We start from the raw sequence: 16,871 nt of genomic DNA on the forward strand, positions 1-16,871 counted from the left end.
CAGGAGGCTGCTTTCATTATTCATACCTACAAGAGCACGGTCTGCCCCCTATTCTTGGAAATGTGGCCTAATGAAGGGTGGCCATATTTAGGCTCTGCGCTCTTGATATGTCACTGAGTGGCATGTCTTTGTTAGTGGTCTCGACACCGCCCCCGTGCTTCATCCTTGCAATCTACATCCCCAGTACCTGCATGATTAGACCCAAGAGACGTGGCAGGTGTTGCTCATTAGGATACAGAGGTTCACTTGTAAACATGAGAGACCTTACATTTGATTGGTTGACCTTTTCATCAAAGTTGGGTTTTGCTGCCATAAGAGCAACTGCTGATCTGACAAAGCCTTAAAGTGGACAACTGTTTCATGTGGCAGACAGTTACCCCCTCAGGCCTACATGTTATCGACAGCAATGTAAGTATTCTTAAAGGGGACATATTATTCTCAGGTTCATACTTTGTTTATACTTTTTTGGGATTACTAGAACATGTTTACATGTTTTAATGTTCAAAAAACACATTACTTTCCACACACTGTCTGTCACCAAAAGCCTCTTTTATCCCTCCCTCCTAAAAAAAAACCCCAGTCTGCTCAGATTGGTCAGCCCCCAGGAAGTGTGATTGATTTGTGTTTCATAATTTCACAGAATGTATTTACCACCTCGGCCTGCTTTACGACCAAAAAGGAAACCTGGAAATCTCACTTTTTTACAATACAGGACCGTTAATTGTACCGCATGATCAATCTTTGTATAGTTAATTACAATTTATTTTGAATTCAGAACCTTTCTTACAAGCTTTTTCATGCTTCTTGTTAGGAAAGAATTGTCTAAATGTTTTGAAGTGGTTCAAACATCCCCACTGGTATAATGCTATAATGTACAGTCTGTCCCTTCTGTCACACATGTAGGTTCATGTTTTGGGAGTATATATACACGCTCAAGGGGATGTGTCAGTTCCCAAATGTACTGCCTGTGCTTAAACGCTTCTTTGTTGTTCTTATAAAGCATGAGTTTGTGTCTTCCTGGAAGATCAAAAGCCCACAAGAGTTCACAGTGCTTGTGTGCCACAAGAGTAGGTGCAGGTAATTAACTGGCAATATGTGGATGGTTGGGGTGTGAGGGCTTGATGATGCCTCGCTCACATAATTGGTCTCTGAGGCAGCATCGGTCCACATCTCGGAACACTGCACAAATTAACCCCTGATAAACGCAGCTTGTGTAAGAAAGTCTGCGGTGATGTCAAATCCATGACAACTGATCACATTGTGAGAACTTACAATAGAGCAAGTGCTCAGAAATGAATCATTTGTTTAAAAAGTCAGTGGCTATCATTTGTGAAGTCACTCATTCACTTGGATTAAATGTTTAATTATCTCATTAATGGCCCTCATCATTTCTGCGTACTCTGTGCAGCGTTTATCATCCATCTCTCCTCTTATATCGATTATGTATGATTTAGCTTTTACATCATGTCTACACTTTTCACATGTCATTCGTTTCATTTTCCTGTCCACATGCTGGTTATTTGCTTTTTGAAATATCTAAAAAACATGGCATCTGAAGAAATGTCCAAAATCAATGCCGCTAATACATCTCCTGCAGAATGGTAATGGTGCTCTTTGAACATTGTTCTTCCTATTAAAAGAGCTGGGGATAACCTATTGGAGACAGCAAAATCAATTGCACTATGCTGAATTGCAGAGTCCACAGACTGCCATCTGTATTAGTGATCAATGCGCTTGGTGGTCGTTTGGCTCTGGAGACCAGAATATTCCCACTGCAATATCAGGAAGAAAACAGCAGCCTCCCTTATGTAGCATTGATTTATCCATATCAGTATACAGCGTAATTAAAGTATAAATAATAGATAATAAGCTACGACAATGTGTCTTATTTCTGTGATGAACCAAAGCTCAGACAATGACAGTTTTCACTGAATTTCCACAGTGAACAGCAACTACTTTGTATTGCTGTGGCTGATTTATAATTTGTGTAACCCACTCTGCGAATAATTGAGCAGGTGACATTTTGGGTTCACAGGTCTCTTAATTAAAAGTGTTCAGTCCTCTGACAGATGAGACTATTATCTCTGTAGGGTGTGAATGAATCCGCTGTACAGTTCATAATAACGTAATGAGTCCATTACTTGCTTCACAGGAATCTGATCAAAATGTGCATCCGTCTCTTGCAGAATGTTCTGAAACCTGCTGTTCTGCCTTGCAACTCCTGCCGATCTGACACCCTGTAAATTATAGAGGAAACAGGTGGGTTTATTTTGTTTTTGATGGACTCCTCAGCAAAAGAGCAGGCTTTGATTCTGTTACAATTTGCTGATAGCAAATCAGTTTTGGTCGCAGCATGTAATTGATGTGATATTTGAGACACTGGCCGTGTCTGCCTTTTAAAGGGGACATATTGTGCTAATTTTCATGTTCATACTCGTATTTTGTGTTTATACTAGAACATGTTTACATGCTTTAATGTTTAAAAAAAACATTATTTTACTCATACTCTCCGTCTGAATATACCTGTATTCGCCCTCTGTCTAAAACGCTCCGTTTTAGTGCCTGTCTTCTTTAAAACCCCTCCTGAAAAAGCCAAGTCTGCTCTGATTGGTCAGTGTTTCCATGTCTTCCGCATCTGCGCTTTTGGCGTCTCTTCGTCGCCATTGCAGCTTGGGAAGGACTGTAATGGGACTGCAGCACTTTCTACTTAGATATAGTATAGTTGTGACAGAAGTCCTCGTTTAAAGGCACAGTTTCCGAATACTGGCTGTGTGCATTTCTCTGAGGATTGAGCATTTTTGGTGCTTTCACAGTATTTATATTGCACCTCGACCTGCTTTTTAATACAAAAAGATATGGAAATCTATTTACAATATGGGACCTTTAACAGACTGCATCTAACTGTTGCATCATATCTGATTATTTGAATTTCACAGCTCAGTTTAGTTTGCAGTTATCCACCCTTTTTTTCACAAACTTTGACTGAGGTAATTAGACGTTTTTAGACCCCCTATAGTCTTCCTCTAGACTTGAGAAATGAATTACATAGAAACGACACATATAAATAACTGCAGCAGAGTGAAGCGCCACCACCTTGGCTCTGATTCAACACCACACCGCTTTGTCATTTCACACTCAGCTGGAGCTCAAATCAAGGCCAATTTAGAATGAAAGGGTAGCTGGAGAGAATGAAGCTGTATGTATTATTCCTTCCACCATTTTGCAACTGGAACCATGAACCTGTCCTCCCTCCCTTTTTTCCCTCTCCCACTCGCCTTTGAATGCCTCAAACAAAAGGATCCCATCTCTGCTCCTCCAGTAATCATTAGTCTTTGTAGTTTTGCCTACATAGCCTGGACAAAAAACTCTGACATCAATCAGTTTTATAAAGCATAACCTCTATGAACCTTTAAAATGGAAAGCAATACGAGTGCTTGTCCATGGTAATATCTCTCTATAATGTTACCAGGTATTTCTGGTACCACTTATATCGTTGAACACATAATTGAGAAAAGGAACATCTAGTTCATTATCACTTATGGGAATTGGACTTGTTGGTTTTTCTGCGCACTTGTGAATTTCCTTTTTTAGTTTTTGTTTTGTAATAAACACAAATAAAGTATCTTTATCTCCTTTTTTGATTACATTTATATTTCTTGTTTTTTTTAATGTGCAATTTCCCAGCACACACGTTCCTCGTTGGTAGCCTGATCACTGCAAAATGTGATTTTGGTCCAACTCCGTGAGAGAAAGAGAGCTCTATGAGAAAGGTGCCTTTTTGTTGCTGCAGCTCTTCCTTACATTCATAACAACTTCCCTTTTCTGGGCGAGTGCAAGGCAGATCTGTGCCAGCTGTCTTTGGATACGGAGGCTGTCAGGTCGTCTGTGCACGTGAGCCCAGACCATTAGCCTTGCCCTGGGAGATGGAATCTGGGGCGTTAACACTGAAACAATGCAGTCTGGGTAATGGACCCCTCTACCTCCTGCCAATCAACCCTTTTAATCTGGAAAAAGAGACACGTGACTATACTGTGTAATTTAGAGAAAGACAGGGCCAAAAAAAAAAAAAAGGTAGACCTCTCCCATTTTTAATCTCCTTGATTTTCTCACAGATTGTTTTCGCGGGCCACAAACTTCTGTTTTCACCCTCTGTGAATGTTCTTACTGAAGAGAATAAAATGTCTCTGGCAAAAGCTGACTGAAACAGAATCCAGTGGTTTCAATATAAAATGTTCAAATTCATGGTTTAAGGTTGGCTTCAAAAATCGACTCCAAAGCAGGATTGCATTGCGGTTTTTAAGCATTTTCCAAATGAGAGTAAGGAAAAAAAGAAAATTGCTCTTAGGGCATGATGTGTTAACCACTGAGCTAATGGGTTAACTCATGTTTACCTTTTCACCTAAAGATGGCAGCATTTAGATTTAGGGACACCGTTTTTGTATTTGAATTCTAGCAAGCACTTATAATCTTCTCATTTTATAGAGCAGGTGGCTCAATAACTTTCTCTGGCCGTTCCTGTAAAGTGCAATGGCGTTGCTATTACAATTGTATTTCTGTTTGTTTTTTTACTGAAAGCTCCTATATCTATCATTATCATTACATGAGTTGCCTTTGTTTGCATTGTAAGGGCATGTCTCTGGTTCATCAGCAGGCCTGTGAAAGTGTATGTTGGGGGGGGGGGGGCACAGCATAAGTGATACTGAGCTGGTACATTTCAATTTTTTTCTGTACAGCAGAACTGAAGCACTGAAAATTACATTCTGCCTTACAAACAAATCTCATTATTCCTTCAGGAAGTGAGCTCCCTTTGAGTGCTCTCGGTCGATTCAGCCTATAATTGGTCTAACTGGGATATAAATCTGATTTTTGACACTTACAATAAACTATGTCATAGATTAATTTTACTGACATACCTCCTGTGCCTTACCCTTTAAAATAAGCCTTTTTGTTACTGCAAAGCCGTGCTGGATATTTCACTCAACATAAAGGTTAAAGAGCATAAGAGAGTGAGACATTAGAGAAAATGTATATACTATAATTGTGACAAATTTAATGTGGAAAATGTGCCTAACATTAAAGCTCATCGCGGATTCGTTACCATTGAGGTAACTTCTACGAGCCACAATAAAAAATCACAATAAAACAAACTGTAGCCATTTTGCATCAAACAAATATAACCACATTTATTTTGAAAGTATAAAATTTCACACTATAAAGGCCACTTTTCAGGGTAAATCGACAACCTTTCTGTAAGATTTACACAGAGAAATACCATGTCCCTCTCTGCTGGTCTAACATACTGTCCAGTTCTGTGGCAAAATAAAAGAATTGTTCTACTCCACCACAGAAAGTAGTTGGCAAAATCTGAATAATTTACTCGATACAGGAAAATGGCAGGAGAGTGAGAATTCCTGATTTGTACATCCCACAGAGGAGCAGGTATTCTGAACGGTTCTCTCTCTTTATCAAACTGGCTTCCAGGCACAGCTTGACGTTACAGGCACTGTTTGCCTTCTACTGGGAGACTCGAAAAAGAAATCTGAAGTTGACATTCTTTACAATGGCACCAGTCAGGGCTCGAGAGCATCCCCGTGGAGAGAGCATCCTCTGTTTGTACGAGCACAACGACTCGCACTGCAGACCGCGCTGCCAGAGGCCGTTTGGCTCACTGCAGATCTGGTGAGGAGTTCAGACTTTGAGTTTAGCGTTCACATTCCTACTCACCAACTGTGACGTGGTGCCCACTGAGGTAGAACAGTTGTACCAAAAGACTTATTAATAAAGTATAGAAATGAGTAACAGTCACATCAATAAACTTAAGAATGGAGTCATGAGCGGAGGGGGAGGGGAAGGGGGGGTAACATCACATTTCACCCACGTTTTCAGCACAAAAATATGTAGACCACTGACATGTCTGGATATCTGACAAAAATCCCTTCCAGCACAAAATACTCCTGCAATTATTTCCCTTTCAGGCATAATGGCGGTTTCACAGATACTCAAACTGTATTATTGCGTCTACAAGCCAGTGGGAACTGTTCAGTTGTGAAATCACTAGCTCCGGTGATCTCGGGCATGTGAAATCTATCCTTCCCACTCTCACACACACTATTCAAGAGTGCAAACAAAAAACAAAGAGGAGTCAACAAAATGGAACTAAAGCAGACACTTGTCAGAAGGGCACATTCCCATACAGAGAGTACAACATGTTCGTCAACACTCCTTCCACATTAAAGTGGAATCTGTGACGTCCCTTTTGAAGGTTCCCGTCTCCCCTGAAGGCTGGAATGGGCGAAGCGAGCTGACTGGCTCCCGGCAGGCTGGGCAAGGCTAGGCTGGGTAGTGCGGTGCTTACAGCTGGACACCCAGCCGTTTGTGTGGACTAGGACCAGCTGCTGTCCATCAAACCTCCCGTTCCCTTGCGGGTAATGATGCTTTCTGTCGACTTAAGGAGCCTTTCTAGACAGGGTGCATTAATTTTGCCCGGCGGCGGGCCTCTGGGCACAGAGTCTGTCTTAGTGTGGCTGTCTGTGCTGGAGGATACAGCGTCGTCCTGCGTTAGGTCTCTGGGGGACAGCAGGTGCCTGGGGCCAGCCTGGGCCTGCTCTGCTATCGGGGAGCAGATGGGTGATGTGTGGAGCCATTTCAGGTTACTGGCGAAATAGGCTCCAGGAGGAGTGAGGTCGGTGACTCTCAGGGTTTTGACGGCTGGCGGATCACTGACAGTGACAGGGCTCACAACTGCAGTGACGGTCACTTGGGATAACTGTTGGGAAAGAAGGAAACACAAATGAATTACAAACAATGCAGAGAGGGACAGGGATCTGTGAGCCACAGTTCACCTAGAATGTTAATTTTGCTGCCAGATATGAATAGGTACCTTAAAAAAAACAAAATATACACTGTATAACATAAAAAAATAACTTGTAACTCTTAGGCCTAGGAGAAGGGTTTAAAAATTCCCCGGTGGTAGTATGTGACCCACGAGCACGAAAATGAAAAGGCTGAACCACTGCAGCAATTTACACTGTGATTCTCTCCTTTTCTTACAGACAAGTAGTCTGTGATCAGAAAATATAGTAAAGATGTAGTAATCGCATCAATATTCAACACACTGTGGCCTTAAAACCTGCAAAAATGTATTTTTAGAAAACGGCTAATTTATTAGTAGTTGATAGTGCAGCAGACACAGAGCAACACTAGTATTCATTTCAATGTGTGTTTTCTTTTAAGCTTTGGTTTGGTCACTGATAACTTGGCTGGCTAGATGCTCCCACTTAACTATATGTTCTCTAGCTAGTTGTTACCTTAATCTGTCTGCTGTTTCGTGCTGGGCACGTAGTTTACGCTGGATTTATCAGAGCTTTATCACTGAAAGGGGATGCCTGTTGTGGCTAAACACAAGGCTGGTGAGAGCAATGAAACTGATCCAATGCAGTGAAGTTGGGGGTCATAACAAAAACAATGATCTGAAGAACTGCAGAATCAGATGATCCATTTTTCTCTCATTCACGCAATGACCAACTCCCTCTCACATTACAACTAGTTGAATCCATTGTTAATAGAAATATACTGAATATGCTTTAAAGTTACTGTGTTGCTTCAGCAAACAGTATGATCAGTTACGAAATGCAAAAGAAAAAAAAATTTAGCCTACATGAAATTCCTGTTTATGGGAGGGTGTGTCAGGAGGATTAACCACAGAAATAAATCCCAACCAATTAAATGCAAAGGAATGTTCTGACCTTTCTTATCCCTTCAGGAACACTCCTCCAAAATTACCTTTTCTCCTCGGTCATTGTTCTTAGCGAACCTGAGACCGCGGTAATACCTCAGTAAAAATAGCTTTTAATCCCCTCCCCTGTCCAAGACCTGTGATTAAATAATAATAGATATTTTAGTCCTTAGTCTTTCATTGCGTCATCACCATACGTTCTTGCCAGCAGGCCTTCTCTTACCAAAGAGCTCTTACACAACTATTCTGCTTTTGCACAACTTTACCTTCGGTTTCTTGGTAGGGACAGCTTCCTCTGCCTGGGTGACAGTGAGTTGGTCTCGGAGTTTTACGTCAGGGAACCAGCTCTTCAGCATTTCCTCCATTTTAAGAATGATATTAACGTATTTCTCCCTGAAAAAAGGAAGGAAGGAGAGAGAGTAACATTAGAAATATTTACTTAAACCTATCATGCATGAATCTGACTAATCTACCAGTATTCGTGCCATGCCTTTTCTGAATTCTTATCTCTCCATCAAGCTCACACAGGAAACAGCCAATCTCGAACAGCGGGTGAACAGTTGCACTCACTAAGCAAAGCCTGTACTGTGTTGCGTGTGTGTGTGTGTGTGTGTGTGTGTGTGTGTGTGTGTGTGTGTGTGTGTGTGTGTGTGTGTGTGTGTGTGTGTGTGTGTGTGTGTGTGTGATTGTCTTAAGAACATTTCTCACATGTTTTGAGCTTGCACGTGGCCTGATGTATAATAGTTCCACTCGCCTCTAAATATAAAACACCAAAGCCACAACGGCTCCAATAGCGTCATTGTTAAAATAAACTAATCATGGTGACGCAGTTTGCGTTAAGAGGTGAGTAGCAGAGCACAGCACCCCATTAACTCCCAGCCGTCAAAAACAGATGGTGGGTAGGGGATTAGCCTGTGTCATATGATCAGGACGTTCCTGCTATACTCCATTCAGGACATGTTAAATTCATGTGAAAGATTATCTGCAACAGTGACTGCTAAAAAAGTCACTTTGATCCTATCTACCATTGTGTTGCTGCAGGGGCTGCCAGCTGGCAAAACAGAGCAGGCACAGGGAGTGACGGAGAGGGTGGGGGGGGTTTAGTCCACCTTCCAGCCTCTGTCCCGGCTGTCTGCAGGGAGGCTGCCACACCCACTCTTTGTTTCCCATATGAGGGCAGCAGCTGGTGGGTGAGGGCTCCAATTAGTCTGTGCCAAACTCTGCAGCACTTTATCTGATATCAGTATACCTCGATGCTTCACAGGTACCGGTAGTGCTGCTCTAAATTCAGAGTCAGATGGCACATGGAGCTGCTATTTAATTTATAGAATTTTGGTGTAATCAAACTGTGTTGATAGGATCATAACGTGCAATTATTCTATAACATTTTGTTGTCCAATTAAAACAATTGTTCTCATTGATTGGTTACTCAAACAGAAAATAGCACGACAATTTGGATAATTGATAATCACTGCATCCAGCTTCTCCAATATAATCTGCTTTTATATGATTTGTAAATCCTGTTATTCATATAATTATTTGTTCCAGCCCGAGTCGAAATTAATGATTTAATGGATAATTGATATTAAATTAAAATAATTAAATTAGTTATGGAAGGTTCAGCTTTACACATGAAGAGTTTTCAGTCAGAATCTTATCGTATACTGACTTCAACCATATTACATTGTGCTGAAGTACAAAATGAGATGCTAAAGAGCCTGAGAATGGCATAAATGTGCTACTTTATGATGTAAAACAAATGTAAGACGTTTAAACATTATCGTATTACAGGGACTAAGACTTTCTCCTTCAAAGGGGTGATCTCATACTCCATTATACCGTCTGGCCAGTGGAGAGCTAATCAAGCAGACACAAGTGTGCTGCTCCCACAGTGGAGCGTGTTACATTTTTAACAAGATGCCCAGCTATAGCGAGACACAGCCATCACTGCAGTACATTTATCCTGAATGTGTGGGGGTAGCGGCTCCTTGCAGGGCTACCTGCTGTGAGCCATGTGTCACAGACATCTTGTAGAGCTCTTTGAGCCCTGTTTCTAGCTATTCTAATTTTGTACTGTAGATGGGATTGTGATCAGATTTCAGGAAAAGCAAAATACTTGCTACAAAAACATACAGGAGATAAACTGAATATTGTAAGAAGATAACATTCATTGTGTCAAGTATAACAGTATGTGGGTCACACTGAAGACACTTACCCCATGCAGGGGTTCTGCAGGACACCCATGATCCTCTGAATCCTGTCCATGGCCACACTCTCTTGGAAACTGCTGAGTCCTGGAAAAGAAGAAAGTTGTACCATGAGTCGCATGAACTGAGTTGACAGCAGGGCTGAGTCTGCGGAGCAGATGGATTATGTGAAATGTATGTGTGTGGGGGGGAAGAGACTCCCTGCCTCTGTGACCGGGAAGTGTTGGGTCACACAAAGTTTGACAAAGATCCCAAATTAAGCAGTTTTCTGTCTGTCTGAACATGGCGCTATCCTCCAGATCCCTGTATAATGCCTATCAGACAGTTCACATAAAGAAGCTGGTGGTACATGTTCTCGCTCCCCTCAGCCAAGCAGATCATTTACAAGGAGGTCTGAAGTGTGAAATTCTTCCCAACTGGCAAAAAAAACCCAAAAAGTCTAAGTGTGTTTATTTAACTTTACAAAAATTTTAAATTGTGCAGTGGCTAAGAAGCTTTATCCAAAATGAGCTCCATTATAAAAGATAGGCACACACGCGCACACACACAGGAAATGCTTTTGGTTACTTGATAGCCCAACAACAATACATGTTTCAGACATCTTGCTCTCAAATTTCAGGGACACATATTCGGAAAAAGAGTGGCACGTTGTCTATCCAGTCTATTGTTTTTCTCAGAGACAGGAAACACAGGAGCAGAGACAGACAGACAAGAGATTTTTCTACAGAGAAACACCTAAACGTTGTTAAATGGCTGACTTACGTTCTCTATATCTCCCCGAGCGAAGGCCATTCAAGATGGATGACAGCGGATGAATGTAGCATTGTAGCTCCATGCACTGAAAACAAAAAATACAGATTCATTTGTAGATGATATCCAACTGGCTTCCACAAACTGTTCACTTTAATACAAAAGCTGCTGAGATAGCTAGATTAGACATTTGACTTATGATAGAACGACTCTAGTTCTTTAGGAAAGCATGAATAATTCTGCCTAGAGTTATAGGGTCATCTTGACTGGAAGTTTGATGCATGAGATACTCCAGCAGGGGAGTCAATCTAGGCGATAGGGCACGCTCTAGTTTTGCTGACACTGTCAACCACCTCCTGTGGGAAACAGGCACGTGTGAAAGGTACTCACCTTTCGGCTGAAAATTCGGTTTTTCTCTGACACATTGGAAATGAGCTGCCGTTCCTTGCACCTCTCCTCTGTGGAGCTGTGAGGTCTCTTCAGTGCTTGCTGAGTGTTTTTGCCATTCGTTTTTTCTCCTTGTTGTGTTTTACACAGTCCAATGGTGCCGCCCCATGTATCCGTGCAGCCGGGGGGAAATCCCCGCCTGGAGGCCTCCCTGACCTCACTCCAGTTACTGTTGCCCTCCTTCACCTCGCTACTCCGGTGGCAGCTGCTGTCAGATAGGCCCAGGTGTGGCGGGGTGCTGGGGGATGAAGGAGCCTCTGTCTGGCTGGTAAAGTCAGACTCCTGTTCGCTATCATTGTTCTCATTGTCGCTAGCCAGCCAGTCAATAGAGCTGTCTGAATCTGTAGCAGACATCCTCGGCTGCAGGCTCTAACTAGCACTGACCATCACTGACCTGAGAGACACATGGAGAAAAGCCATGGTTACTATAATTCAACAATACAGAAAAGCATTAAAGCCACAGGCAGCTGGAGAAGATGAGATACTGTAGCTAAAAAGTAATAAATCAAGCCATATAAAAGCTTTAATATATGCAGTGTCCTTGGGCAAACACTGCAGGTTAGTCTGGATAAATAAATTATTTTAAAAAACCTGCACCTTCAACCGAGCAGACATGAATAAAGGCGTGCCTGTGCCTTTATTCATGTCTGCTTGAACACTCCGAGCAGATGGTGGCAGTGAGACCTCAGTTGTTGAGGCCACAATGACCTGTTTGTTTTGCAGATGCAACACCTGAGCCAGTAAACACAGACTAGCCACCATCGAGAGCAAACACCAAACATCCCACAATGATTGTGCGAAGCCCTCGTGTTTGAATTCCAGATCATGACTCCAACAAATACGGACAATCAACATTTTACGAATTGCCAGCTTGAGTATTTTTCCCCATTCTGGCTCTGTCAGCTGGCCTGCCAGCTGCTACCACCACAATCATTCATAAACATTGTTAGATTGTTTATTCAAAGGGGGCAGGGGTCTGCCACCATGACGACCAGCGTCTCAGGCTGCAGACCTCCCATCAACACAAGTGGCACTTGTGCGGGGAGCAAAAGGATTTTACAAAATGAGAGACTGGCACTGTTTGGTCACAACATGAAGAATGCGTTGTGAATAAAAACTCCCGTGAACAAATCTTTCATTTGTTTGTGGGCTCTTTAGATCTCTCCAACATGTTTCCTCAGTTATCAGTAGATAAAAGGAAGTGAGAAAAGCACTTTCAGTACAGGGATTATTTGGTTTTTTTTTTAGAAGTTAACGCATGCCTCTTGCCTCCTGTGAAATTTGAGGGTAGGAGAGGTAATTGTCCCCTAGGTCTCTGCCATAGGACGACCACCTTCTGATCTTATTGTCACAGACGAGGGTGGAGCAGAGATTTACTGATTTTACAAGCTCCAACAAGACAGAGAAGACCAAAAAAACATCTTCAGATGTTTACGACTACAGGTTATAATGTGGAGGACCACTGTTGCAACCACACAATGAGGGGAACAGCTGTAAAAAAAAAAAAAAAAAATGTTACGTGTGTTCCATATCCACTAGAGAGCTTGTAATTATAACGTATCAAGATTCAAGATGCCCAGCATCACAGATCAAAGACTAAAGATAGAAGATATTTGTATACAGGCTACATACTAAACTCACATCTCCTCAAATGAACTGTGCAGAATATTAAATTCATTCTAAATGCAGTGTATTTTAACTTAACCTTGATCAAGAAAGAGTATTGTTATCTAATTAAAGCTTGGGACATCGGTGCTAATGCAAAGCATCCGTGAGCTTGTGGAATATTCTACTTTAATAGCCTAGATTACCTATACTATAGCTACTATACAAATCATCTTCTCAGTGACACGTTTGTGCTTTATTGCCCTGCAACGCACCAACACAATACCAGGGAAAGATCCAACACAAATATTCTTTAAGCAGATAAATATTACATTACACGTATTTATTCATTAGGATGTTATATTTTATTGTGTCTTGTGTGTGTGTCATTGTGTCATTATCCTACCACACTTTGAACAAACCACACAGGCCTGCAGAGTTTCAGACAAATATTCAAATTGCTTACTGATAACTGCTTCTACTTAAAACGTCTTTATGGAAACACGCATTTCTCTGATAAAATACACACACAGTTGTCCTTTATGATATCCATGTCGACCATGTACCTGTGTAGGTGGGGCACGTGTATAGAGATGCCCAGCACTATAGCCTACACTCACATTTAATGGTGAAAAATGGTGACAAACATGAATCACATGACAATAAACCCCTCATCCGGAGATCAAACATCATATATTTGCCTGAGAGAAAATACAAAATGATAAAGTGAATGATCCTATCTGTCCGCCTAAATGCAGGATCCAAATCAGTTGGGTAACAGACACAATAGACTTCCTCATCAGGCATAGTAGCCTGAATTTGGCAGCAGTTCACTGTTTAGGATTGTATAAAAACCAGAATAGAGGACTAATTATCATTGTCACATATTGTATCTGTGATCTGTGATCTGTAACAGTGGCCAATTAATCCTTCACCACAAAACAAAACAAAAATGTTTGCTATTTGCATGTCTGCGCCAAATTCCTGTGGATGCTTTTTAAAGATAAAATAAAAATTCCTCACCTGCACACACAGAGAGATAACCAGAGATGTTCGTCAGGATGTGGATGAGAGATGGCACGCACCTTTCCCAGGATGGAGCGGCTGGTCCCAACTCTAACGTTGTTCGGCGATTAAATCCAGCAGCAGTGTCAGGGCTTTAAGCAGCTGATGTGTTGGACGTGCGGTGTGTGAGTGAGCTTGTGGAGACGGTACATCCAGCGATCGGCCCCGTGTTGCTTCTCCCAAGGCAACGTGTCTGGGAGGGCGGGATTAGCGGGGACCGGCTCTCCTATTTGTTCCTCAAACTACCCCCGACCGACAAATCGGCTTCGTTTCTCCGTGCAGCCGCGGAGCGATAGGCGAAGCCGGTTTACATATGCAAATGACATGGAAATGACACAAACACGTGGACACGCGGATCGGTTTCATTTCAGCAGCTGGGGCGAAAAGTCAACCCAGGGCTAGTTTTGGTCATTCTGCAGGCATTCTTCCCCATTATATCACCCGGATGATGATGCCTGGCTTGTGGCATGTCAGTAAACTGAGCACGGCCCTGGTAAAGAAAGGCACAGTCAGCAGTTTCAGGGACATTTCACGTGAGAGCTTGCCCAAGGACACTTCAGCAGTAGACTGTGTTTGAACACGGATTGTGCTTGGTCTAGACAGTTATTTTTTGGAATTAGTTTAGAAAACAATTAGCAGTGGTAATGGGATGTTTACATCATTTAGTGTTAAAAGTAGCAATACCATACTAAAAAAATACTCAAGAAAAAGTGCTTAAAGTAACAAAAGTATGAATCTATATCAATGCATCATCATTTACAAACTGATCCTGTGTTTAGTATGTATAATTTTAATCTGCAAAGTATAGTTATGGGGTAGAAAAAAAATACAGGCCTAGTGGAGTAAAAATGACAATACCTCCGACTGCAAAGTACTAAAATATGAAAAAGCATAAAATAGAGATACTCAAGCACTGTAATTATCTCATAAAGCAAACGTCCTTACTTTCCACCACTCAAACCATGATCAAATGAATAAGTAATTATTTCATGTTATTCATCTTTAAAGCGCCGGGCTTTAAACTCTAATAGGCTGAGTAAATCCTCACAAGCAAAACGGACTGTTATTGAGGTGATTGACTTTTCTTTATTGACGTTGGACGCAGTGACGGTAAAGGTGTGACTCACAGGACCTCTGTTTGACTGCCTGAGAGGGTGGGATTACGAGCACTCTGTCAGAGGCCAGACGAGCATCCTGAGCCTGGAGCCAGTGAGTCATGAACCCTCTCTCTGCAAACGTGATCACGTGCGCTTGGGGAAGACACCCACCCACAAAAAGCATAACCGACCTCCTCTCTTTTCGTCGCCCTCAATTGACAACGAGGACATGCAGAATTTAAACAACACATCAGTGAACAGGTCACGTGAAAAAGCACTGTGAGATGTTTACACAGGCAAACTCGCTGTCCAGACCGTTTTAACAACTTGATGCAAATCTGTCTGACATAAAATGCAGAAGGTCTCCTTGGACTGTCTTCTGTGCTCTCTAAAAATGAGCTTGCATCATAGTAATTAGATTCTTGGAGCGTTTTGTGGTCAGGTGATCTTAGAAAAGGCTATACTTTTGTGTTGGCTGCTTTCAAAGTTAGGAGCAGGCAGGCAGGACAAGGGCACCAGCTGCCTAGTCTCCTAAAGGTGTACTCTTTCAACTCTTTACTCTGTGCCTTAAATCACATCCTGCTGTGAAGAATGCACCACCACCAGACAACAGAGCACCATAAAGCCGGTTGAGGAGACAAGCCTGCTGGCACAGTGAGCCCCTCATGTTGAATTTCAATTGTCCCGTAAACTGCTGCAATCTATGAAACATTCCATAAACAGTCTCCTGTCATGCTCCCAAGACCCGGATCCTCCAGCGACCCCAGACTTTGTGACGGCCGAGAGCTTCCTACAGATTCCCAGCAAACTCTCATTTCCCTTTTTTGTCTTTGAGGCTCCCATGTCACTGCGGCGTACACCACATCCACTTCAAAGAAACAGGAAACAGACATCTATATTTTTTTTAAGGGATCAAAGAGATATTTCACGCACATGCATGCATGCAGCACTTTAAAGGGGTAGTTCGGATTTTTTGGAAGTGGGGTCATATGAGGTACTTGTCCATATCAGTGTTGGGATGTTGTGATATAAGATTCCCCGGTTTCCACGATTATTAATCAGGGGATTTATTATTCGACACTATGGAAAGAAAAAGACACACAAGCATTCTCTTGGTCCGGCTCTGCACATAAAACATTTCAGCCTAGCTAAGTTTACATTGAAAATAGAGAATTCTGCAATCCGCACACTCATAAAACAGGTGTTGCATTCAGGTAACTATCCCCGCAGTATCCTGATAGTAAGCTTATGTAAAGGGGTGGATGATTATCTCGACGATATTCAAAGTTGCTGGACCTCTTTGCAGTCACCTTTTCAATGGAACGCTTTGCAAATTGGATACCCATCTTCTACAATAACTTCCTGGTCATTTTACATTTTTAGACATCCAAAATGCTCCCACGCTGCCAATTTAAGGCACTGTTTTGGCAGATATAAGGTGGGAATGTAAGTTTCTTCTGACATTTTTACAGCTCTTCTTCTCAACGCTTCAGGGGAATGGCAAAACGACTCTCACACACAAAACGAACCAGCATACACACACTTTTTACAAGACTCGCAAGATTTGTTTTCACCGGGCAACAATGCTAGAATCTGAACACCATAGATATCGCAGCTTCTACAATTATTACAGTTATGAAACCGTGATGTTACATAACCAAGATTATGGCAAAAATTGGTTACCCCCGACATCCCAAGTCAGTGTGCAGTAGAAGGCGGCCAGCATGCTCCCAGTTTGGAGAAGCAGGCAGGAGATCAGTCATAAAAGCTACAGTAATTTTACCTCACAGCACAAAATAATTGCTGGTCCACCGCTGCCTCGATCAATACGTTTTTTGTTAGTTTTTTTAATTTCTAACAGCGATGGCGAACAAACACAATCTCTGATCGAGGCAGTTGTAGACCAGCAACTCCTGTGTTCTGTAAAGGTAAAATTACTGTTTTTGTCAGTGGAGTCTGAAGACT

The 16,871-nt window shown here is 42.0% G+C and overlaps 1 protein-coding gene across 1 annotated transcript; it reads right to left on the bottom strand.

Moving 5' to 3' along the window:
- Positions 1-5,162: 5,162 nt before the first annotated feature.
- On the bottom strand, positions 5,163-13,939 carry ciartb (circadian associated repressor of transcription b). The gene is made up of 6 exons (XM_083916912.1): positions 13,768-13,939; positions 11,083-11,533; positions 10,705-10,780; positions 9,951-10,029; positions 8,002-8,128; positions 5,163-6,766 (listed from the first exon to the last, which is right to left on the bottom strand). Exons 2-6 carry the CDS (start codon positions 11,491-11,493, stop codon positions 6,383-6,385), a joined length of 1,077 nt encoding a protein of 358 aa, XP_083773038.1. The 5' UTR covers positions 11,494-11,533; positions 13,768-13,939; the 3' UTR covers positions 5,163-6,382.
- Between the last annotated feature and the right edge of the window lie 2,932 nt (positions 13,940-16,871).

Source organism: Echiichthys vipera, assembly GCF_963691815.1.
Source record: "Echiichthys vipera genome assembly, chromosome: 7".
NCBI classification, from domain to species: Eukaryota; Metazoa; Chordata; class Actinopteri; order Perciformes; family Trachinidae; genus Echiichthys; species Echiichthys vipera.